This window comes from Mugil cephalus, chromosome 1, assembly GCF_022458985.1.
Source record: "Mugil cephalus isolate CIBA_MC_2020 chromosome 1, CIBA_Mcephalus_1.1, whole genome shotgun sequence".
NCBI classification, from domain to species: domain Eukaryota; kingdom Metazoa; phylum Chordata; class Actinopteri; order Mugiliformes; family Mugilidae; genus Mugil; species Mugil cephalus.
Genome location: NC_061770.1, coordinates 24,303,923 through 24,328,610, shown reverse-complemented (window position 1 = coordinate 24,328,610; position 24,688 = coordinate 24,303,923). Strand labels below are relative to the sequence as shown.

The 24,688-nt window shown below is 43.3% G+C and overlaps 3 protein-coding genes across 7 annotated transcripts in view; 1 reads left to right on the top strand and 2 right to left on the bottom strand.

The window, feature by feature from the left end:
* The window catches only part of arhgap4b (Rho GTPase activating protein 4b), a 31,777-nt gene extending 25,655 nt beyond the window's left edge, over positions 1-6,122 (bottom strand). For 2 of the 4 annotated variants that reach the window (XM_047595128.1, XM_047595153.1), the window contains exon 1: positions 5,858-6,122. The gene's annotated coding sequence lies outside the window, so the exon portion shown is untranslated. Of the gene's footprint in view, positions 1-716; positions 1,150-4,307; positions 5,541-5,857 lie in introns of those variants that run through there. The other 2 variants (XM_047595144.1, XM_047595135.1) reach the window with 2 other exon arrangements.
* Positions 6,123-7,582: 1,460 nt separating this feature from the next.
* Positions 7,583-11,565, bottom strand: zgc:103759 (U8 snoRNA-decapping enzyme). The gene is made up of 5 exons (XM_047597453.1): positions 11,425-11,565; positions 10,597-10,728; positions 10,433-10,473; positions 8,194-8,434; positions 7,583-8,119 (listed from the first exon to the last, which is right to left on the bottom strand). Exons 2-5 carry the CDS (start codon positions 10,726-10,728, stop codon positions 7,880-7,882), a joined length of 654 nt encoding a protein of 217 aa, XP_047453409.1. The 5' UTR covers positions 11,425-11,565; the 3' UTR covers positions 7,583-7,879.
* Positions 11,566-11,610: 45 nt separating this feature from the next.
* On the top strand, positions 11,611-23,137 carry gss (glutathione synthetase). 2 transcript variants are annotated; one of them, XM_047597434.1, is made up of 14 exons: positions 11,612-11,830; positions 12,164-12,211; positions 13,036-13,177; positions 13,567-13,712; positions 13,847-13,922; positions 14,357-14,484; positions 14,732-14,848; positions 15,442-15,522; positions 15,670-15,747; positions 15,844-15,913; positions 18,677-18,871; positions 18,958-19,039; positions 19,750-19,939; positions 20,996-23,137. In XM_047597434.1, exons 3-14 carry the CDS (start codon positions 13,046-13,048, stop codon positions 21,117-21,119), a joined length of 1,419 nt encoding a protein of 472 aa, XP_047453390.1. In that variant the 5' UTR covers positions 11,612-11,830; positions 12,164-12,211; positions 13,036-13,045; the 3' UTR covers positions 21,120-23,137. The 2 variants fall into 2 exon arrangements, with proteins under 2 accessions (XP_047453398.1, XP_047453390.1); XM_047597442.1 differs by lacking the exon at positions 12,164-12,211 and having other exon boundaries at positions 11,611-11,830.
* Positions 23,138-24,688: the final 1,551 nt, after the last annotated feature.

The following is a 24,688-nucleotide window of genomic DNA, read 5'->3' as shown; positions in this document are numbered from 1 at the left end:
TTGCTGATACCGAAACATGCAGAACAAGAGAAAAAGAAAGAAGCAGAAGAAAATAAATTCCTTAAAAAAGATGTAAAAGATGCACTGAGCTGGTTTATGGGAAACGCAGGTTCCAGCATTTTATGGGATTCAGAGGCCAAACTAAATTACTATACATCTCTGTGTCTGTTCCATTGACTTCGATTAATCTAAAGCAAAGTCCTCCAACTCGATGAAGTCAAACCATACATCACTGGAGTGCTCTTTGGTGCACTTTCTTTTCAGTACGTTAAATCAGAACACGAGGAGGAAAGTCAATGGAAAGAAATGATTCAAGTCAAACATGAAGTTGCATTCTGACGATACCGAAACATGCAGGACGAGAAAGAGAACGAGAGAAACAGAGAGAAGCAGAGTAAGATAAAGATTTGCTTCATCACTTTCAGTCTAAATGCAGTAAATCTCCTTCCACTGACTCATGACAAACTCGGAGCATTTCTTAAAAAAAAAAAAGTTTGGATGACAGTAAAGTCGTCACATAAAGATGCACTAACTAAATCACTATACATCTCTGCGTCTGTTCCACTGATGTTGATCACGCTAAAGCAAAGTCCTCCAGCCCGATGAAACCGAGCGATGAATCGCTGGAGTGTTCCTTTAAAGTGCAATCAAAGACTCTCGAGCGCTTCTGAAGGCGTTTTTTGAAGACAGAAAATCCATATCGACTCATTTCTTACCTTTGACATCAACGCCGGGGCCGACGAGCAGCGAAACGCACTGATACCAACAGACAGAAGCAAGTTCACTTCCCACATCCTGTGTCAGTTTCTCAACGGGTTTCACCGCTTTGCCAAACTGAACCGCCTTCACAAAACATTGTTTCTCAATCGGCCCCGAGCAAATCATTTAGGTCACGGCAGCGCCTGCAGTAAAACTGTGGCCAGAGAGGCACTAGCAGTGGTTTAATGTGGTCTCCTGTAACACGCAGGGGCCGTGGGGGAATGTTACTGTTGACGCAGCCGCCGCGCTGAGCATTTTAAAAAAGTGGCGAACAAACGTGAAAAATAGCCCCTTCATTTCAAATCCTTGTTATCACAACCAGAGCCGGCCACTTAACGGCAGAACGAGCAGTATCGCTCTTCGACCTTTTTCTTTTTTTTTTTGTTTTCATTTCCTTCTTCTAAAAGCAGTGCAGTGGATGTGATCCAGACGCGTCTCGAGGACGGTTTCAGACTCGAGCGGGGGGAGCAAAAAAAGGTGGAAGCGTGGTGAATAAATGCAAAGAGATTTCCCCCCTCAAATGAGACCGTAAGGGCGCCGAGAGCTCAGGGGGCCTTCATCAGCGCACGGCCTTAATCTGCACGGAACAAAGCCGACGTAAATGATCTGAGGAGGAGGAGGAGGAGGAGTGAGGAGGGGCTGTGTGTGAGATACAGCAAAAATAAAAAATAAATTAATTAAATTAAAAACAGGGCAGTGAAGGCAGTGAGATGGGAGGTTATCGGGGAACAATGTTTCACACATAAAGCCAAGGTCATGGAAAGAACGAGGTCACGTGGTGAATGTGGTGAATGTGAAGTCGACTGAAGACAAGAGGATGCATAGACAGTGATAGATCCTCATTGCTACTGAGGGGATTTTCTGCTAATTTCCTCTGAAGAAGAAGAAAAAAAAAAAAAAATCAACCACTGTGCAGAACCAATACAAGCAGAGCATTGTGTAAGATATTACAGCTGATACTATACGGGGACTTCCTGAGAATAACGCTGACTGCCGACATCCCTACTGCTGCATGCACAACTTCACCTTGTTCTTTGAGATTTGTTTTTGCAGAAAAAAAAAAAAAATTCATTCTTACAGCCGCCTCTCCGCAGCTGTTTTACATCCAGGAATCCCCTGAACCTGGGACGAAGCCGAGGAAAGGAAACACACACGGGCGTCGTTGGGACCCCTCGGCCAGATGACCTAACTTCCCGAGAAGCGGACTTTTGGGAAACGTGACGTGGCCGCTGAGAAGTGACTAATCAGAGCAGCGCCATCGGAGATATGCGCCGAAATGTTAAAGAGGAAGCAGGAGGGGGGTGACAGAACATGAATTCGTGCTTATCTGCGCTGTCAGACGTGCTACAGCTGTGCCTTTGTTGGTTCGGTGCGTCGGGGAGGGTCAGGTGCTTTCTGACAGACGCGCTGAAGAGGCTGTTGCAGGATGCAGGAGGAATCAGTACGGAGGCAAAGCAAGATCTAATATCCACTACAGTAAAAGCATTTATACTGATATCATTGCATTGATATCTTACTGACTGGAATATAGGCGTAGGATACTAATGGAAGTATAAATAATGGACGCTAGGGTTAGGGTTAGGGTTAGGACTAGGGTTAGGGTTAGGGTTAGGTCATGTACGTACTTTTTAAATTACATTTTTTGATGGATGCACAATCTCTGGCCAATGTGCCACTGATCCACACAAACATATGTGCACATGAACATGCATAAATCTGTAGGAAGGGAACCAGAGAAGCTTTCTGGTTTCAGTCAATAGCCCTTGCGGTATCGGACAGTCACGTTCGAGTGGGTTTTGGTTGCACACACGCGAAGGCCAACGAGTCAAATCTGTCAAGCAAATGCCTTCGACGGAAACTGCTGAGTGTGGACTGGTCACGAATATCGTCCCTTCTCAGGTCTCAACTTGCTTGTCAGGCTAAAAAACAAAAAGACAAGCAAGTGGTAAAAAGGAAGTCTCGGCCTGGATATTTTATCATGCGTTGTACAGATATTCACCGTCTACACAGGACGGACCCTTAATGGCAGCCGTTGCCTCAGGAGACGAGGTCAATGGGCTTCACAGCTTCATTAAAAGGTGATGCCTTCATTTGTAAAGCGTTAAGGTGCAGCTGCATGATGTCTTCTTTAGAGGTAACCCACATGAGTTCCCCCCAAATGGTCTGAGGCTACACATTTAGGGGTGTTTAGTGGGACTAAATGGGGAGGCCACAAACCCACAGGTACACCAGGCAATTTTGTTGGGGCCCCGAGCTGGAAGGGGGCCCCCGATAGACGGCTGATATTGGTCCATATCAATGACAATGATGGGACTGGCTTAGATACTTGCGAAGCTGTTGAGGTACAACAACAGATAAATACAAAATCAGAATATGGATTCCTTGGAGCAGGTGCACACGGAAGTGAGGTGGTTTGAGAGCAGTCCTAAAATAAAATATTTGCTCTGAATGCTTCATGTTTTCTTGGGGACTTCGGTGCATGTGCACCTGTCGCCTGGGGCCCCCAAAGTGTCTTAAAACAGCCCTGGCTGCAGCCTGCGCACAGCGACGATATCCGTATAACTTCTCTCCGTTTTGCAGAACAACATTTATCAACTACAACATCAACTTCCACTCACAATCACAGCTGAGCATGACAAATAAAGACCAACGTTAGCACACGACAAACACCTAGATGGCGTGAGCACAGCATAGGAAGACCAGGTTCACAGGTCTAAACCACACCAAATCAGTTCTGACCACTCGCTGCAGTAGCTCTTTTTTTTTTTTTTGCTCAACAGCGCCCCTGTGGACACAAACGACAAAAACTCCAGCTGCTTAACGGTAAAAGACGTGAGCTTGAATGGTTCATGACTCAGCTACTGTAGTAGCGAAACTCTCACTTTAAGTTCAAGTCCGCACGCCAACCACACTCAACTTTTCTCCATGCACATGCGAGAGACACCGAAGCTGCTGAACAGCTGCTGGATTGCAGTTGTGGAAGTCGCTCGTCCAGCCAACCTGACTGTCCTGCGACAAGGTGGAGCGCCCTCACGCTTTGGGCTCTGACCGGAGCTTCCAAGCAGAGCGTGTCGTGAGATTTAGCACGGTGCAACATTAGCTATGTAGCGTAGCCCAAATCCAGCCGTGATAAACTTTACTTCTTGGCAGAGGTTCTTTGAACTCTCATATATTTTCCTCTCAGCTGCTGCAAAAGCAAAACCTGGACACAGAGACGAACAGTGTCGAGGGGCCGGCAGAGGACTCTAGGTCAATGCACTACATGAAGAAAGTGTGGTCTCCAGTGACTAACATATTGCCCACAGAGTAACACATTTGCAAAAGGGTGTAAATTATCATTAGTAGTCATTTTGCAGTAGCATAAGGTGCCTGTTAGATTCTGATACGCTACATAATTGGAAAAAAGCGCTGAGGGCAGTTTTTTTTTTTTTTTTTTTTTTTGCTACAAACAGGACTGGAAACTTAAAGCCTACGGGCTCAGAAAGATTTCCACTGTTGTCCCGCCAAGGTTGACTCTTAATGCAGAAGATTATTTGTGGAAGACATACCTGCAGGTTCCTGGCGGATGGTAAATACGAAGCAAAAAAAAAAAAACGAAATGAAACAGTCGTGCAGTGTGATGAGGCGGCTCCACTGCCGGTCGCATTCGCTCTCTCAGAAACGGCTCACGCCTTTGCCGGTCTGGGGGGAAGCGTTCGGAAGCTTCTACAAAACTGTCTCAGTCGGTTTTTGGTTTGGTTTTTTACTGTCTGCTTCGGACTGTACTGCAACAGGATGTGGGAGTAAATCTCGCAGAGATGACACAGTCAGACTTCCACTCCTTTGTAGCTGAAAGCTTTGCAGTTTATAGTTTGTTACTCACTACAGACATTTATGGAGTAGTTAAAAATAGCGTGCATGCACTTAGCATTTAAGCGTTGCTCATATCCACTGGAGCAACCTGCAGAACCATCTAAAGCCGGTTGTCCAGTTGCCGAGCCTGAGTGGGGCTCAGATAATCCAGACTCGACAGTTCTTCTGAAGGGGTTCCTTCGTATTTCTTATGTTTTGTGGCCTACACGTCTTCGTTCTTTCAAAACGTCCAAGTTCCTGGTCTGTTACCTAAGCGACTCCCCCTCCCCAAAAAGCTCACAGGCAACACGAGGGTTAGTGGACGAGTTCACGAACAGAATCACTTGATGCATATGCAGGAACAGTGGCTGTACGTGAATCACACAGAAATCACATGCTGCTCACTGGTGCAAAGAGTCTGTTTTTTGTTTTTTGTTTTTTTTGTGCACGGTTGCTTTCTGTAGTTGTTTTGACGCAGCCGACGCTCAGATGTTAGACCTCGGCCTTCACGGGCAACGCGCGACCACGTTCGAGGGCTTTTTGGACCCTTTCGAATCTGCGAGGCGCCATCATCACCATTTCAACTCAAAATCAAATCTGATCTGACCACCTCGTAGGGTTAAACCGAGCAAATACGCACCAGGGCGCAATAAAACACAGGCTCCATCCCCGTCTCCGTTTGTTGCACCGTCAACCATCTGCACAAAAGGCAAAACGCCACTTTGCAGACGCCTTTCGGAAGCTTGTTTATTCTTCTCCAGCATCCTTTAAACGTGAACCAGCCGTCAGAGCGGTGCTGGCGATAAGCGCTGAGGAAAGGAAGGCGAATAGAGGTTCAACAGCCTCTAACAGGAGCTGTGTTAAGTTCTATTTACAATGGCTGTAAATCAGCCCATATGGTCAAGGCTCTGTAGCGGGAGAAGGAGGGGAGGGGGAGGCTCCACAAACACACAAACACACACAAACACACGCACACAATGGCCACATAAACACATCAGTATAATAACACGCACACAAACAGCATCAACACAGAAAATGGTGCACGCATGTTACATAATTGATAGAGTCGGTGGCTCCATTTGTCCACTTAGAGAAAAAGCCAAAGTGACGACAGCGTCCGTTTAAAGCTGCTCAACTAAATATAAACACACATATTGACTTTGGTCACGCGTGCACACACACGTTCTCTCTCTCACACACACACACACACACACACACACACACAGGTTGTTTTCGGGTTCAGGAGGACTATGACAGCTGCACGTACCTCACTTTGTGGTCCTCTTCTGCCTCTTTCTATCTGTTCCTCAGCCCTCCGCCTCTCTTCTCATCCCTCGTTCTCTCTACCGCACGCGCACACATGCACACACACACATGCACACACACGCACACAGAGAGAGAGAGAGAGAGAGAGAGAGAGCAGTGTGTGTGACAGATTTTCTCTCGCTCAGTCCTTCCACACACACTCTCAAAAACAGAAATCCCTCCCTCCTTCCTTCCCTCTCCTGCCTCCCGCCTCTCTTTCTTCCCTCTCCTGCCAAATATGCCAAATAGCCTCCCCTCCTCTCTCTCTCTTTCTCTCCCTCTATCGCCAGAGCTGCCTCTCTCCTCCCCCTTCCCTCCCCCCCCTCTCCCTTCCTCTCCCTCTCCGCCATGCGAAGCGGCGCCGAAGCCACGCCCCCAGCTCTCCCCTCTCCTCTGGGCGGCTATAAATGCCGCTGCTGCTATGAATACACCGTCTTCCTCCCTCAGCATCCCTCGCTCCCGCGCTCTCTCCATCCGTGCACCCACCTCCCCCCCCCCCTCCACCATTCCTCCCTCTCCCTCCATCCCCTTTCGCTCTAAATGTTTTTCTGATGACCTTGTATTATTCGCCCCCCGCCAACGCCACAGCATCCTTTCCCCGCACGCTCTCTCTCTCTCTCTCTCGTGCAAGGTGCGTCACACACACACACGCACGTGAATAAAAGAAACGCGTCTTCAAGCAGTCGCACACACACACACACACACACACACAAAGAAATCACACAAACGCGACCACAGACGAGAGCGTTTTCGTACAAGCTGTCTTCTGTGCATCCTGTCTGTTTGCACCGGATGCGGTGCAGTTCGTCCTCCTGAGAAAAGGCTGAGAAAAACACATCAACGTTCTCTCCTTTCTCCCCCCCCCCCCCCCCCGGGTGAACTGTTTGCATACCTGCATCGACACCCGACCGACACCTGCTCGGAGACGAGCGCGCGCAGGTGAAGGTGATTAACGGGTGCACCTGTTCCCCAAAAAATGTTAAAGCCTCGGTGAGATCTGCGGGATCATAAAAGGCTTTTTCGCGTACACTGTGTTTCAGGATGATTTATCTCTGCACCATCAGCCCAATGAGTCGCAGATAAACTCAGGTGGCTGCCGCCGCCGCTGCACTGTGCAATCAGGCTGATAAAGAAAAAGCAGCAGCGATGGTACAATAGGTATCATGGACACCAGGCAGCGTCGCGGCTCCTGCTCTAGCTCACTGCCGGCGATGCTGTCGGAGGAATGAGGTTACCAGCATCTGGTGCGGGCGGCGTTACGCGCACCGAGGGTACACTTAAACGGAATCAAATCTTCCGCCCGCAGGCCGTATGGTATGTCACGGGCGTAATTAATCCTCGGGTTGCAGGAGGGAGGGGGCGAAGGAGGGGGGGCGGGGGGCGACCGTGCTAGAACTTCATAAACAGAGCAGCCGCTAAAAAAAAGTGAGTAAAATAGCGAGGGGCACAGAGACAGAAAAAGAATGGCGCCCGGTTGTGGACGTGGCACGTTTCCGTTCACCAATAGATAGATAGAAACTTCCCCCCCCCCTCCACCCCCCCACTTAGATCCTGGCACCTATAGAAAAACCACAGAGCGTCTCAGCGACGCCTTATAAGGTAACCCCACAACCCAGCGTTTCTCCTTTGCCTTCCTGTCAGCTGAGCTCGAGACTCTGCAAGAATTATGAAAACGTCATCACCCCCGTAACAATAAAACGAAGAGTTTATTTATTTTTTTTTTTGGGTTTGATTTCCATCACGGCCGCTCTTCCCTCTCACAAATGACAGAAAAGGCTCGGATGTGATGGACAGCGTAAGCATCTTTATTTCCGTTCACTGGTAAGGGAGCTGATAATGTTTTGCCCCAAACTGCCTGATGCACAGTATGCAATTATGAGTCACCAGCTCAGAATCAGCATGAAGGCGCGCGTGTGCATGTGTGTGTGTGTAGGATTAAGTGTGTAGGAAAAGGGCTGCGATGCGACAACGCGCCGTGCGTTTTTTAAAGCTTGTGCGCCTCCGTCAGGGCCAGGGCCTCGCGCAGGCCGTCCCTGCTCTGCGCCTGCGTCTTCAGGGACGCGGCGAGGGCTTTGTGCAGCTCGGCGGCGGGGACCATGTCGAGGCGCAGCAGGGACCGGACCAGCTGGGAGCGGGCGTTGCCGATGAAGGAGTGGGACAGGAAGTGGGAGAGGCCTCCCCCGTTCCTCATGGTGTAGAGCGGGACTCTGACCATCCCCAGGACCTGAGCAGACAGCGGGAGAGGACCGTGAGATCTGCTAAATCGCTGCAATCAGTCACTCGGGAAGGACGCGTTACCTCCTGTCCGTGGTCGGCGGCGGTGGACGCGGCCACTCTTTCCACCTCGTTAACGAGCTCCTCCTCTATCTTCTTCACGTAGAAGTGGAGGATGAGGTTGGGGCTGCGTTGGAAGGGGGAAGCGGGAGCGAAGCAAGACTCCACGAGATCTTCTTCAGTCACAGGTATAGCCAGGCCCAGCTCCTCGGACAATTCCCTGCTGAGCCCCGCCTCCAGCGTCTCCTTCGATTGGTCAACGAGCCTGAGGGAGGGAGGGGGTCAAAGGTCAGCACCAGATGTGGTTGCAGATAAACAGCCCCTTCTGCTGTATCGCTCTCCTGAGCCTCCTCAGTAAATAAATTACACTAATTGAATTTTAAAGCCCGGTGCTGGTGTTGGGGGGCAGCGCTGCAGGAAATTCAAGACAAGTGGATGCTTTGGTGTCCACATGGAGACGTGCACCGGCCCTGGTTGGCAGAGTTTTATCATATGCGCGTGTTATTGTTGACAAGCGGTGGGATTTTAACATTATCCCGGTCATCTGCGCAGGATAGCACCTTCCAATTATCCAATTATGGATCCAACATTTATTCATAATTCATTTTTTTTTACCCCTCCTTCCTTTTATAATTTACAGAATAGGTCTTCAACAGGGGGTCTGCGACCCCTAAGGGTTCAAAAGAGGTACTGCAGGGCAGCCACAAAATCTTAGGTTGATTAGACGTTTTTTCTGTATATTTTCTTTTCATTTTTACCCAAAATTTAAATTTCTTTAAACACACATTAACATGAATCCAGCATATTTCAGTAAAGGGATAAATGGAGGCCGAAGACGTCATCTTTCAGTCACCACTTCACTCATTCAGCGATACAGGTGCTGCCTCAACATCGTTTCACACTAGACCTGTCAATCTAAGCCTCCTGTACACAGTAGGCCCCGCCCCCATCGCTACTGAGCCAATCACGAGGCTGCACATTACACGACTCTATCAGGTTCCCCGCAATTGGACGAGAGTCTATTCAGTCCCCATGTGAAATCCAGTAACACGCTGCAATATTAGCAGAAGAGAAGCTAACAGTGCATGATATACATCAAGATATTTATGTTTGTAGCAGTTGTAATAATAATGTATATTTATAAACAGCACTAGTTTAATATAGAACACGTATAGTAGGTAGGAGATCCCTTCTTAATCTCTGCATCAGTTGAAGACTCCTGATTTAGCACATTTTACATTCAGTGTAAATGCATCTGAAGCAGTTTCACTACGTTTCAGTGGCTGCGGCGCCGACACTGATTCGTTTCAGCCTCAGATAAATAAATACCTCAGAACCAACAGGGACAACGTGGAGGTGTGTCTCGCCTGCTAAATGTCACCGGACAATAAAGGCGACTCGCTGTCATGCAATTAAGTGAAAAGTGGCTCCTGCTTGTGTATCTGTTATAACTCAGCAGGTCACTTGCTAACGAGTAGCAGCAGACTAGTAACAAACATGTGAAAATCTGTATATGTATTTTGCTTTTTTTTAAATGCAGTATAGATATACTGCATTAAAAAATACAAATATACAATATAGAAAACTCTGAAGGGCACAGAATACACCAGAAAATATGTATGTGTGCACTGTTGTCACTGAATGTTTCACAATAAAAGCACTGTGCAAACGAAGGTGTTTAATATAAAATGTTCACTGAGAGTGTTGGGTTCGTATTAAAACCATAATGGCGTCAATTTACAGGACAAATGAAAATGAGGGTTTGTGCTTAAATAAACGTATCAAACAGAGGGAATACAAATTAATGTTTGATACTAAAAATTACTCCTTTTTTTGCTATTAGTATAGTGTTGATATTGTCAAATACAGCTGTGAGAACAGGACATGAACACAGTTGTGGTATGAAATTGGGACACGTTCCTGTTTCTGTTCTGATTTTTCAGGTTTTGCCTTGTTGGGAGGGAAACGTTGCTCCAGTAATTCTTCTGTAAATCACAGATCCAAAGGCGCAGACGATTAATACTTAGAAGAATACTAATCGAGCAGTGTGTGTCTTTTAAAAATGTGTTCAATGGCAAAATAGTGCCTCTGACAGAGGAACCCGTCAAGCACATTTGCTCATCTTTCAGTGTTGAATATTGCAGAGGACATATGTTTCTGTCTTTGTGCACGATTCTGCGAAGAAAGAGGGTGATTTACAAGGCTGCACCTGAACACATCCAGTTTTGGGGCTAAAGCAGAGGCAGCACCAGGAAGGACTCACCCGCCAGGGAAACCCAGCAGTCCGTCAAAGCGCATCTGCATCTGTGGGACGAGACAGAAGCTGTTACACACTCGTGTGCATTTTCACTCAAACGTGCACAAACGGAAACGTGTGAGTGACCCGCCACCAACGCAAGGACAAGGAACACACTACTCAGCGCTCACCAGTATGATGTGTCTGAAGGGAAACCTCCCAAACAGCTCACTTTTCGTGTCACAGTAGAGCATCACGTGACACGCATGCCTGTAGCCTGAGGACGCCAGCGCCTCCGCCCTCGACAGCTGTCCACTCGCCATCTACAAGGACACGAGACGCAAGCACAGTGGGAAAAAAAATGACACCGTTGCGGCCCAGCACCTCTTGATCACTCTGGGTGGCAACCCTTTAAAGTATACGCTCACTGTAGTTTATTCAACCCTCCGCGTCAACAAACCCATTGATTGGCTTGAAGGCCTGTGTTTGTTAATAAACCATGACAAGACACAGAGAGGCAGGAAGCTTCAAGGCAGCTCTTTGTGGCGTGTGTTGGAAAACGTTTCAGCTCCCTCTGCTGGTGTGGAGCAAGAAGGCAAAACTTGTGGAGGAACTGGATTTTTCATTCCCGTTGGTTGAATTTGCTTATTGTGTGTGATTTATTTTTATAAATGATAGATTGCATTATATTATGTCATATCTTTTGTAATATATATATATATATTATTATGATTATTAAATGTATTTATTTGTTGAGAAATGCGTTTTATTTATTGTCCAGTACTAAACGTTTTTTTTTTTGCCAAATATCTGGATAAAAAAAAATGGATGACATTTCCTGTTATTCCTGTTGAACTTGTTTTATGCTAATTAAACAAACGATAGCACGTGCATCAAAATGCCCCACACTCTTAATTCTGAATTAAAGTAACGCCAAAAAAATGTCCTAAAACGATGCGTGTCTGAGCTGCTGAACGAGTTTCTTTTTCTTTTTTTTAGACGCGTCACGTTTTATTTACCTTTCACCGCTCTCCCTCTTGTTCCTCTCTTCAGTACTAAGCGACGATCCGAGCGCTGATTGGCTCGAACAAAGCACGTGGTACTGTTTTAGCCAATAGTAGCCGAACCGGCCGACCAATCAGCGCTGACGAGCGTGACAGGTCTCAAACGACACTTCCGGCTTTTTCATTCAACCCAAGCAGCGGCGTGTTGACATGTCGGAGACACCGTTTCTGTAGCGGTTTAAAAAAAAAAGAAGAAGGAGGAAAGAAAACGTTCATAGTGAACTCCACAGGGTCTTATTCGCTAGACTCACACTTTGTGGAAACGTACTTTTCGAGCGGGAGAGAAACCTGTTAGCTGGAAAGTTAGCTAACAAACTAGCCGACGCTGTTGACCATCTGTGACCAGCAGCTTAAAACAAAGGTAAGAGTTTGGTAAATGTTGCCACATAAAAGTCACTTTGGGTGTATTACATTCGTTTTGGGAGTTGTTTGTTTTCTTTAATGTTACTTTATTAACTTTTAGTAGAAAGTCAGATTTCAAGTCACTGAGTCGATGTGATTTTCCTGTGTTTGTGTTACGTTGTGGTAAACCTCTGACCTCTGTCCTGATTTAAGTGTTACTCCCCCTCACGACAGTTAATATCTAGCCATTAACAAACACTAGTCAAGCAAATTTTTAAATGGGTGTGTTCTTCTCATGTTCCTACTAATAAAACTCCAACCACGTTACAACTTTGCCTTTACTACTGAACAGGACTGGACAGAACACCTGTGCAAATCTTTGGAAACACGCTTACACCAGGTGTGCATAACATTATAACCGCTGACATGCACAGTAAATAGCACTTGTGACAATGTAATGTTCTGCTGGGAAACTTCTGGATCTGGCATCCATTCATGTGGATGTTACTTGACATGTAGCCCCCACCTAGACCAGACCAGCACCCCCACTAAATCAGACACAATATTAGGAAGGTGGTCATAATGTTAAGCCTGATCTGTGTATTTATCTTTCCATTCATTGCAGTAATTATCTCAGTTCTTACTCGTGTCACTTCTGTGGAATATTTCTTTTTTAAGAGCAACTCTTCTCCCTATTCATGATATTTGTGAATGTCAGTATTTATTATTCAGCCTCCACCACTTAAACCCCCGTTTGCTCCACTCAACTTTACTTAGTTTAATTCAGTTTCATTTACATAGCATCAGTAACAATAGTGTCTGAAGACGGTTCACAGAGCAAAGAGCCTGAAACGTCGAGAGCAAGCATGAAGGGAACTAGGGCAAAGAAAAAGTCTCTTTTAACAGGGAATTAACTTGGTTGGTTTCTAGTTAGTTACTCAAACGTTATACAGTCTTTAAATACTTTTTGTAACCTTAATATATTTTCTCTTATCATATTCTATTGCTTTACCTAACTTGTATGCTCGCACCATCTATAGCAACTAATTTTTCCCTCTGGTATCAACCAGCTTGTTGTGGTGGAGTCTCCCAGAGGATCTGATTACATCTAAATGACTCTAAGCAAAAAAAAAAAAAGAAGATCCTCTAGTTTCTCCAGGTCTAAGCGACAGCGACGTGTTGCATGTTTTTACCAAACATCTTGCTCGTTTTCTTGAATCTCAGGTGAGTCAGGATGGCCCAGGGGATACCAGACGAGGTGATGATGAACACCGCTCTCGTAAAAGAATTGGCCGACGTGGCAAAAGACGCAGCGCTTCTGCAGGGCGTCCTGATGAGGATCCAGGAATCCCCGAACTCCTCAGAGGTAGGATTAGGAAGGAAACTATTCCAGTGACCTGGCCTCCAAATTCACTAGATCCCAAACTGATCCAGTATCTGCGGGATGACGTTAAAGCTTATTTTCATTTAATTTGAGTTTTAATATAGAGTGAAATTGTGAACCTGTGAGCGACAGCCAGCAACAGAAGACATGTTTCCTGTAGAAAAGACATGTTTCCTGTTTGAAAAGCTGTTTCTGATGAAACGGGCTCGTTCAGTGTGAAGTTATTTTAGGAATTTGTTCCGCTCAAGGGCAGAGGATGTGAGATCTTCATTAAGCTCATGCATACAGGGATTTTATTTTTATTATTGCCGATTTTTACGCTTTGTTCTGTGTTTGTATTTTCTGACGTCAGCATTCCTCTGGTTTTGCAGTTGGTGACCTACGCTCCCTTCACGCTCTTCCCCTCGCCTGTGCCGAAGGCCGCGTTCCTGCAGGCTCTGGCTGTGCAGACGCATTACAACACGCTGGTGGACAAGATCAGCCAGGACTCAGACTTTCTGCAGGAGGCTTTAGCCAGGTACGACACAGTCCGAGCCTCTAATGATCTCCCGTCTTTAGTTTGAAGTAGCAGCACGTCCCTGTTCAAATCACCACTTCTATTATAATGCACTTATAGAATAATGTCTTTGAACTGTTTCTCTCTGTTTACAGCACCATTGAGGTGGACGATTTCACTGCGAGGTTGTTCAGGATCCACCAACAGATCCTAAAAGAAGGAAGGACTCAGGTTTGTCAGAATCACCTGTCAGTCTAGAGATAAAAAATAAAATGAAACACACACCAATAGTACGTTTAAAAGAAGACAAACGTTTCCTCGAGACGGCGTCAAGGAGAAAAAGATTCCAGAGAGCGTTGACGTTGTGTTGACACATTTTCTGTAGCCAAGATACAAGCGTCTCTCTCCACATTACGTTAACTATGACGAGGACAAGAAAAGCATGTAGGAATCTGCAGAGGTTTTACATTTCGCTTATTTATGTTGATCAGTTGTTCTGGGTCTCGTTTTCTCGGTAACTATATAAATAATGATGGGAGAAGTGCAGCTGGGACCAGGGGAATGAGGATGTGAGCCTGCAGATGTGTCATTTCCGCTCTGAATCTTCTCTCTGTTGTTTCATTAAGTGACATGAATGCCTGATTGAACTCTTCTTTGGCTTCCAGACTATTATGTTGGGTCTGAACCGCTCTGACTACATGCTGGACCAGACGTCGTCTCTGAAGCAGATAGAGATTAACACCTTCGCTGCGAGTTTCGGAGGCCTGTCGTCGCGTACGCCGGACGTACACAGGTGTGTTAACCGTGCTCTGTGATGAAAATTCATTTAGTGCATCGATCAGAGTTTTCTCTGTATCCATAAAACTGGAAAAAAGGAAACATACATTCTAAATGGGTCACGTACAGTGATTGATCCTGTATTTTCCGATGATTTGATCTGATCTATTTGCAAACAAACTTCTTCCTATTTGTTTTAATTGAGATAAAAAAAAGTTTTTTTTTGAGGACTGTTACTGACGTTCTCCACGTTGTTTCTGCAGACACGTCCTGAAAGTGGCCGGCAGGCTGGAGGAGAGTCGGCGCATCCTGGACAACAATCCTGCAGCGGGTCTGGCCGGAGCGGTCGCCAAAGCCTGGGAGCTGTACGGCTCAGAGAGGTACGACGCCGAGCAGCCACAACATTATGACCACTGACGACACAAGTCAATAACATTAATCATCTTGTGACTGTTCGGTGTTCTGCTGGGAAACTTTTGAACCTGGATGTTACTTAGACATGTAGCACCCACCTAGACCAGACCAGACCAGACCAGACCAGACTAGACACCCACACCCCCCCACCTCAATAGCAATGACACCCTTTGATGGCAGCAGCCCCCAGCACGTACAACTCAAAAAAACTTGAAGAACAGAACAAGGTGTTGACACAAGGTGTTGACCTGGCCTCCAAATTCACTAGACCACACGCCCCCCCCCCCCCCCCCCCCCCCCCCCCCAAGGCCACTAACAGCATCCTGTTAATAGACGCCCTCAGAAGGTCCACGTCCATTCTCTGATTAGTCACAACTGTTTTAGAGGCACAAGGGAGACCTACACAATATTAGGAAGATGGTCATAATGTTATGCCTGATCAGGATTTATCATCACATTATATCATTGCATCTTTACTGAAGGTAATCAATAAACCTTTGTGTGCTTCTTTTCTTATTTAAACTTGACTCAGTAATGTAAGTTGCTGTCGTCATTTCAGAGCTGTGGTCATGTTCCTGGTGGAGGAAAACCAACGGAACATTTTTGATCAGCGATACATCGAGAGTGAACTATGGAAGAGGTTGGTGTGTCTTTTTATTCTCTTTCTTTCTTGAAATAACCAAACCCTGAAAAAATTATATCTTTTTCTTATCTTATTCCTGACGACCCCTTGGTGATTAATTGTTGTTCTGCACCTTTAGTTTGAATTAAACACTCTCCGTTACAGAAACATTTCCACAATAAGAAAGAGGTTTGACGCCGTCTGTAAAACCGGATCCCTGGATCAGGACAAGAGGCTGTTTGTGTGAGTCTGACTCTGTCACAAAATGTGTCGCAGCAGGAAGAGACGACGACGACGACGACGTGATGTAATTATTAATCTGTGTCTCTGTCTTTTCAGTGACGGCCATGAAGTCGCGGTGGTTTATTTCAGGAACGGTTACATGCCTCAGAACTACACTTCTGAACAGGTCTGAACCTCTTTCTGCCAAAGGAGTCATAAATTCTTTATTTAATTATTTAATATTTATTTATTGAGGACTTTTCATATAATATATGCAGCCCAAGGTGCTTTAGATAAAGACATAGACGCCCACACATGTATGTAAAGAGACAGATTTAAAAACACTGAGGAATTAAGAACATTACACTATCTCAGACTCACCACTTTAAAGTTAAGGAAACACTAGAGAGATTAATATAACTGTATAAATGCTAATTAAAATTAACAACAACAATAATTAATTAGGATGAAAATCAATAAAATTCAATTTAAAATAATGAAATAAGTCAAAATATAAATATAAAAAGACAAAATAAATCAAATTAAAATAATAACCAGAGTAAAAGGATAAAAATAATTAAAAAATAAGTAAAAAATTTAGTTAAAAGTCATAAAATAAATCAAATTAAATATATAAACAGACTAAAAATATAAAATGCTAAAACTCAATGAATAACCAGAAAATAAAATTCAGCTGAAAGCAAGAAAAAAAAGGTCCGTCTTTAGTTTGCTTTCAAAAATGTCCACATTGTCTGTTTTCCAGACGGGTCCACAGACGTAATAGTAGGAGGAGGCCTCACCATACGTTCTGATTAAAACCTTTTAGAATAATTAAAAAGCTGAAGACCTGAGAGTTCATATGTCACTAAACACGTGTCCACCTGTTTCCCATAGTTTTCAGATAAGAAAGTCTTTTATTGTCCCAATTTGGGCAAATTAATTTACAACAGCAGTCGACAAACAATTTCAAACCATAAAAACGCTTATTTAGAAACCCTACGGCAGGAAGTGAACTCAGCAAACAAGTCAACGATGACCTTTGACCTTTGACCTCTGAATGGCTCTGGCTTGATAAACACTGTCAAGCTGCTCCAGGCTAGTTTGATGCACTACTGAGCAAATCGCTGAAAAAGTTAAGACCGACGCGATAAAAGATGAATACGACAATTAAATTTTACTTTTACAAGTGAGGTTCAGCATGAAACATTAGTTGTGTTTATCCTCCCACGTTATCTTCAACCTAATCAATTCTCTGAGGGGAAAACGGAGAATTCATGCAGAAAAACACATAAAAACAATCCAGGTCCAGGCTCTGAAATGGGTTTGAAAAAGTAAAAGGTCTTTAATGTAACCAGCTGTTATTAGTTCTCTTTCTGATGCACCGTTGGTTTGAGAGACACCGGTCGCTCCAGACGTTTTTCTTTTCTTTATAATTGATTTTTTTGTTGGTTCTAGGTGGAAATTTAAATGTTAAATTCAGGCATCGTTGCGTATTTGATGCATCCTCTACTGAAAACCGTGCGCACGTTTAAAGCTTAAATAAAGCCGATTTAAAGTCAACTTTATTCGCTGTGATGATCCAGTGCCTTGTGTGACCTTATTATTTATTTATTTCTTTATTTGTAGCTGTGTTACGCTCTTTCATTCCTCTGCCAGTGGTCGTCAGTCTGGTGTCACATGCTCCTCGTCCCTCAGGCAAAGAAAAACAAATCCTCTTCTGCTCTGCTGGTCAGTTTACTCGCTGTCCTGTCAGGAATGTTGACCATCAGAGAGCAGGCAGCAAAATACGCACCATGCAGCCGCAGCAGCGTTGGAGGGGCGGGGGGTTAAAAACACTGTATGCAACAAAACAGAATAAAAGAAATCTACACACAATGTAATTTCTTAAAGTGGGTACGTGAAATTCTCCTCATTTAAAATGTTGTGCACATCTGAACTGAGTCTGATCAACTGCAAATAAATCTCAGCTGTTGTCGTCGGATTTGTCTGATAAATTCCTGGCTCCTACCACCAGAGCCACGAACAAAGAGCTTAGAGAGAACCGACGGTTAGAAAAGTGAGGCTCAAACGAGGCGCTGCAGAAATGTTTTCAGTGAGCAACAAGTTGAGAAAATACGTCAGTGTGAAAAAAAAAAAAAATGGGAAGAGGTAGATGTTTTTTTGTTTTTTGTTTTTTTTTCATCATGCACTTTGAGAAAAAAGTCGAAATTTCGAGAATTAAAGTTAAAATTTGGAGAAAAAAAGATGAAAACTAATGCAGAGAATAGACCTTCAAAGTCCTACTTTATTCTTGACTGTATGGACTTTTTTCTTGAAATTTCGCCTTTTTTCATTGCAATTTCAGCAATTTTTTTCAAATTTCAACCTTCTTCATTGAAATTTGTTTTTTTTTCTTCACAATTTCAACTTTTTTCATTGAAATTTCCGCTTTTTTCTCATGATGCATGATGGGAAAAAAAATCTACCTTGCAATTTTTTTTATCAATTATATTATTATCCCTAATACTCCTTTGAACTGCACAATCTTCAAAGCATGTAGAAAAAAAAAATTTTTATAACTAATTATAATTATTATTAGTAAGAACAAAACTTGAGAAGACAAAGAAAAAACAAGAACGTTCCAGTTCCCCTTAAAGAATTCGAAGAACTTCTTGTTAAAAGGCTGTTTGGTGCAAAAACAATACATGAATAAGTTTTGGTGCTGCAGTACTTTAGTAGAATTCAGTGGATGGACTCATGAACAGCTCCAAGGTCCAGTGGGGTTTTGGTTTCGGCGACATTGCGTAGGTTTTCATTTTTAAGGTTCTGATATGATTTAACTGTGGGTTTGCTCATGTTCTCCTACTTCCAGTTCAGCTGAGCCGTCGTTATAAATGAAATCCACCCGGTTAGAACGTTTTCTGTTTTCGCTGAGATCCAGAGTCAAAGTCTCACTTTTCTTGAATCGCAGACCTGGGACGCTCGTCTTCTGATGGAGCGCTCTCTGGCCGTGAAGTGTCCCGACATCAGCACCCACCTGGCCGGGACCAAGAAGGTCCAGCAGGTTCTCGCCAGGCCTGGAGTTCTGGAGAAGTTCTTCCCTGGGCAGCCTGAAGCCGTGGAGCAGATCAGGGCCACGTTCGCCGGCCTCTACACTCTGGACATGGTGAGACTACGACTCACTCAGAAGGTTTCAGCGACGTGGACGCCTGCCGTGTTTTTTTTTTCATGTCTTGCTGTCGTCCCTCACAGGGCCCAGAGGGGGACAAAACTGTGGCCATGGCTTTGGCGTCTCCGGACCGGTTCGTCCTGAAGCCCCAGCGAGAAGGAGGAGGTACAGGGGACGACAGTGGAGCTGTAGTTTTAGATAGTTTGAACATTTTCTAACGTTTTGTAGCTGATTGGATGCTGGTTTTCAGAGGACCTGTCACGTCAATGCTAAGCCAGACAAACATTATCGCTAGAGATGTTCAATACCACAGATACGAGTCAAATTCAGGCGGGTATCGCCGATATCTTATGTAAATACACAATAATGTGTCTGTTTAACCTAAATTTATTAAGTAGTGTATTTAAAATCATAGCGAAAGATAAGGAATACAAGACATCAGAGTAATTTATTCATTTTAAACTCTTTAAAACTATATTGAGGTGGTAGTGGCCTCATTTACTACATAGTACAACAACATTTACTGTTTAACTATTAGAAACTACAATAAAATGAAAACGTGCATCTCAATTCTAAACGATTTTAGATTTCCTGGGTTGGATTCATGACTTATAAACCTAATAAAAACACGTGTCAGTTGTAAACTTGCATGCGGACACGCGAGCAGCATTGATTCATGAATCTAGTGTCATGATAAGAACAGCATCACTATTTCCCAAAATGGGAAACTATTCCTTTAAAGTACTGGAGCGTCAAATGAGACAAGTCCTGACTGACGTCTGATGTAAATCACCTTTTTTCTGTTACACTTTGTTAAAGAATCGCGACGTCTTTTCAGGGTTTAGCCGCACTTCATTACGAAGCTGTTTTTCCAGGGAACAACATTTACGGAGCGGAGATCTGCCAGGTCCTGGAGGAGGTGAAGGGCAGCGAGGAGAGGATGGCCTACATCCTGATGGACAAGATCCAACCCACCCCCCTTCACAACTACCTGCTGAGACAGGACGGGCCGCTCCAAATAAGCAACTGTCTCAGTGAGCTGGGGGTGTTTGGAGCATACGTCAGGTACGTCCCATCATATCTTTGTAGTATCTGGAAGGATATTTTATCTTTTAAGCTTCTGCCGTGCGGTATCACCAGAAATGTTTATCACGGTATTTTTCAAAATTCTGACGGTGTCACAGTATTTATTTTTATCTATAGTCACGAGTGCACAACATTTTCTACTGGCTGAGAGAGGAATTAATACAGTACATTGACTATTTTACTGTAATGATGAGTAAATATTGTAGAATAATCCCACACTAGCAGTAAAACAGGTTTGCATGGCCCCGTGTTAGCACTAATGTGGAAATCTGGGACATTTACAGCTCAGAGATACAAAAATAACAATAATTAAATGTTATTAACAGGGACAATTACAGTTTCATTTATTTTGACATATTTATTAATATTTAAACATATTTAAACTTCTATGTCTGAAATGTCAATAGCAGCGCGACCGGTTACCGTAATAACTGTAGTGTGCGCGCAACATTTTTTTCCCATTCATAAAAAGCTAAAATTGGGGGAAACTTTTGGGGAGAAGTTTAAGCAGGGGACAGGTCACTCAATAAAAAAAAACAACAACCAACATGGCACCTTTTTTTGGCGAAAGTCTTAATTTTTCAAACCCTTTCCATCTTCACCACGTCTCACAGTGACACATCATGGTCTGAAACGGTGTCTCGTGGTGCAACGTTCTGAACTGTTTATTAAAAATTCATGTCATAACAGAACAAAATACCAGTATTTGGTGTGAACCACTAAACCACCCAGTCCCCTACAGCTCATTATTTAATTTTTCTTTGTGAATATGCCTCAGTGCGCTTGTGTTCAGACTCAGGAAGCAATTGAAATATATATATATATATATTTTCTAAATTTGCATTAAGCCTCGGTTCGGTTTGGGTTCACAAAGAAATCGAGATGAAATTCGTGACATGATTGGACAGTTTTGCGATTGGTTGCAATTGTGAGGGGGGAAAAAAAATGTATTTTTGTAAATCAAATCAAAAAGAAAAACTGAGTTGCCAGTTTATACAGTTAATGCTGAATATTTTTTTTGTGTTTTCCGTGCAGGCAGGGGAAAGACATGGTGATGAACGAGTGCGTTGGCCATTTGCTGAGGACCAAGAGCTCAGAGCACTCGGACGGGGGAGTAGCAGCAGGAGTGGCCGTCCTGGACAACCCTCTGCTCGTCTGAGAACGTCTACCTGTGAGAAACGGACCACGCCGGAGCAAAAACGTTCCCGTCGCACTCCAACGTCACGACGACGCTGCAGCAAAACGTGTGTCCTCAGTGTAGTTTAATCAACCGGTGTCTGATAGAAAAAAGGTTCTGCAGGATTCCACCCACTCATCCACGACGTCTGGGATGGTTCTCATTCAACCAGGTGACGGTAGATCCACAAAACATTATGACCACCTTCCTAATATTGTCTAAGTCTCCATTGTGCCTCCAAAACAGTTGTGACCCATCAGAGAACGGACCTGGACCTTCTTCATGTAATGTAATAATGTTATTCCTGACATCAGTTTATAATCCAGTCTGAACAAGAAGTTTCACACCTTGAGACTCTTGAAGGAAACTGGATCTGAGTTTCCTCCAACCACAGGTATTTATCTGTTCATTATCAGACTCTATGAGTTTCTGATGGCGGCCCCAGATGTTCCCATTTAAACCCAACTCTCTGCTTCTTTTAGAACTAAATGAAACGTCTTCTAAAAACTCTACAAGTCCAGTTGCTCTTGTTTCAGCTTGTTTTATGTTTTATTTTTTGGGAGGCAGCAGACAAATGTTTTCAGGCGTAGCTCAGTATTATTCTCAGCGCTTCCACAAAGATTCCTGAAGACCATATTTTAGTTTTTTGAATTGATGGCGATTCCTTTCAGAAAGAGCTTCATCCTTTCAAACACTCATTCACTGACCAATGCAACCAAGTTCATTTCTTCACTGGAACATTTCTGTTTCTGCCATCGGTCACATGCAAAGTGCGACTAGACTGCCACCTGGTGGCTGCAAGCGTCTTTACAGTATGTGACGTTGGGTTCCTCTGCAGAATATAAGTCACAATGTGGAAAAAATAAAAATAAACAGAACCTTTGCACATAATTACTTATGCAATGCCACTGAAATAAATAAATAAATAAAATAGGAGCAAAAATTAAATAACTAAATTGCAAGTTAGTAGTGGAATCGATTATATGGGCTCAACAGACAAAGATTTAAAAAGACAAACATATCCTCAGAAAAACATGACGGCGTCTTGATTTTGTTGATTTTTGTTCTGCTGGAACTGGGAACTGGTGAAACTTTCTACCAAAATAAAAAATATATATATATATTTTTAGATTTGAAATCAACAGGAACCATGTGGTTTTCAAGCTTTTGATTGTATGTAACTGATTAAGATGATTAAGTCTCATTTGATTAGAGAAGCTTCGTAAATCATGATGTAGGTTAGAATAAAAGGTCCTGAGTAGAATCAGCTGACGGCTTCTATGTTATCACAGTGTGTTTTATTCTGATGACTGAGTGAGATAAAACCATTTTAAATATAAACGGATACGACGACGTTTGGCTGTGATTTATTAAACAGTCGTCTACATTTATCCTTTAGACTGATCGTAATAAACGTTTTATTAGTTTGAAACTGCAGTTTTTTATACCTCAAAATTTAAACTTTAAATAACTTCTGTTATTATCATTTCACTTCTTTTTGTTTTATTCATTTGTCGTCTTTATTTATTATTGTAAATATCCCTTTGTTGGAGTTACAGAACTAAGTGAAGTATATGTGCTCTATCATTACACCCTGTGTGACAGTCGCGTTTTCTTTTGTGATGTTAACGTGTATTAAAGGAAATGAAGTTAAAAAAAAAAACTGCAGTTTTAATTTAATAAATGTGGTGAAGAAAAGGCGAAGTACAAATGTAATTAACTACATTTAACCATCATGACTGTATAAAGTTGGAGCTGCAGATAGTTTTGACACACACATAGAAGATTATTTCAGGTCACTGTAACGTCAACGCTGCTACGTCTGTTTGATTTCACGCTGAGAACCGAGAGAGAAGTTTTCACTACACAGTAATTCTGTGTCGTATATTTAAGGGTTAATATTTTGACTGTGTTACATTATCTCCTCTGATGCTCTTGACCAAATGATACTGAGCTGTACATTCAATCAAGAAAATAAATGGGATGTGTTTAAGGCCAAATGTGTTTCTGTGTTTTTACTTGATGTTTTTTTGAGGGGCGGGGCTTAACTGGAGGCAAAACATCTCTAACGCTGTAGCTTGTAAACGCTGGTTAGCATATTTTAACAGAGTGTTTTGGCAAGAATGGATGAGGAAAATGCATATTTGAGGAAAATGCATATTTTAGAAAATATACTAATACACTCACTCCCTGAGACCGTGAGTGTTATTTTAAAAAGTTGACTCTGACTGATGGGACTACATTCACCAACCTCTACATTCTCACTCACTGGATGGACAATTTAAGCAAAGGAGGACACAGAGGACAAAGTCTGGTCTGTCTTTATCAAGTGAACCCTCTCAAACAATAGATCTAGATATTACACGAGGTAAGTGGAACCACTTTTGCTTGGACACCCCTGAACAACCATCGTTGCAGTACCTTGCACAGTTAGCATTAGCATTAGCATTAACATGTAACAAGAATCCTCCAATAGTTAACTTAAGGTTTTTTAATTCATAATTTAGTCAAACCCATATTTTTTTCCAGGCTGAACACGATGATGTAATAGATATTAATATTAACTTGCTGCAAACAGAGGGTTGTTGATGATTGTTTCATTCCAGTCCTTTCTTTTAGTCATGCATTTCCATTATCATTTATTTATTACGATATTTGGGTTTTGCGGGGAATGGTAACATAGCGATGGATGGATGGAGAGGTGGATGAAAATGTTACCAGGACTGAAATGCTTGGTGCACAGGACCCACTCGACTTCACAGAAGCAAAATAAAGTAAATAAAATAGAATAAAAAATATGAAAAATAGGTATGAAGGAAACTAGGAGACAGATCCATCGTTGGCCCTTTTACAGCAGCGTTGACGCAGATGTCTCTGCCTTCAGTCGACCACCACATCCAAACTGAACCTTTTTATAAAGGGGCTGAGGAAACGCTGGTGTCTTCAACAGCCAGAGACTATTTGCATAAAGAAGGCTGTGCGAGTTGGCAAAATAAATAAAAAACTTGCCACGCAACTCAGTCAAGTGTGACAAATAAACTTGCCAAGCCTCACATCGTCATTCTGTGAACTGCCACAAACTCACAAGTGAATTGTTGGTCTGTTCTTAATGTTAACGAATTTTGTAGATGAAATCTTCATCGACTTCTTTGTGTGGTAGTTTGCAAGTTTAATACAAGGTTAGAAGATAAACTTTTCCCTGCACAGTGCCACTAGAGTTAAATCTGCACATTTTATGTTTCCATGTTTTGTACAGTTGCTGCACCGTAGAACTTTGAGTGTGATTTCAAACCTGTACATGTGTTGTACATAAACAACAATAAAGTTGACTTTGACTTTTAGAGTTTGATGAAAAATCACTAAAAAGTCCTCCACATACCCGTCAAAGGCTTGGTGATGGCTCATACTGCAACCTGAACTCAGCATGTTGATGTAAGTTAAAGCGTATTGTCTGATTCAGTAGTTTCAAGGCTAAGACAGAAACAAACCCAAACACAAACTGGAACAGACCGAGCAGGATCCACCCGAGGAAGTTATCTGCACAGGTTGAC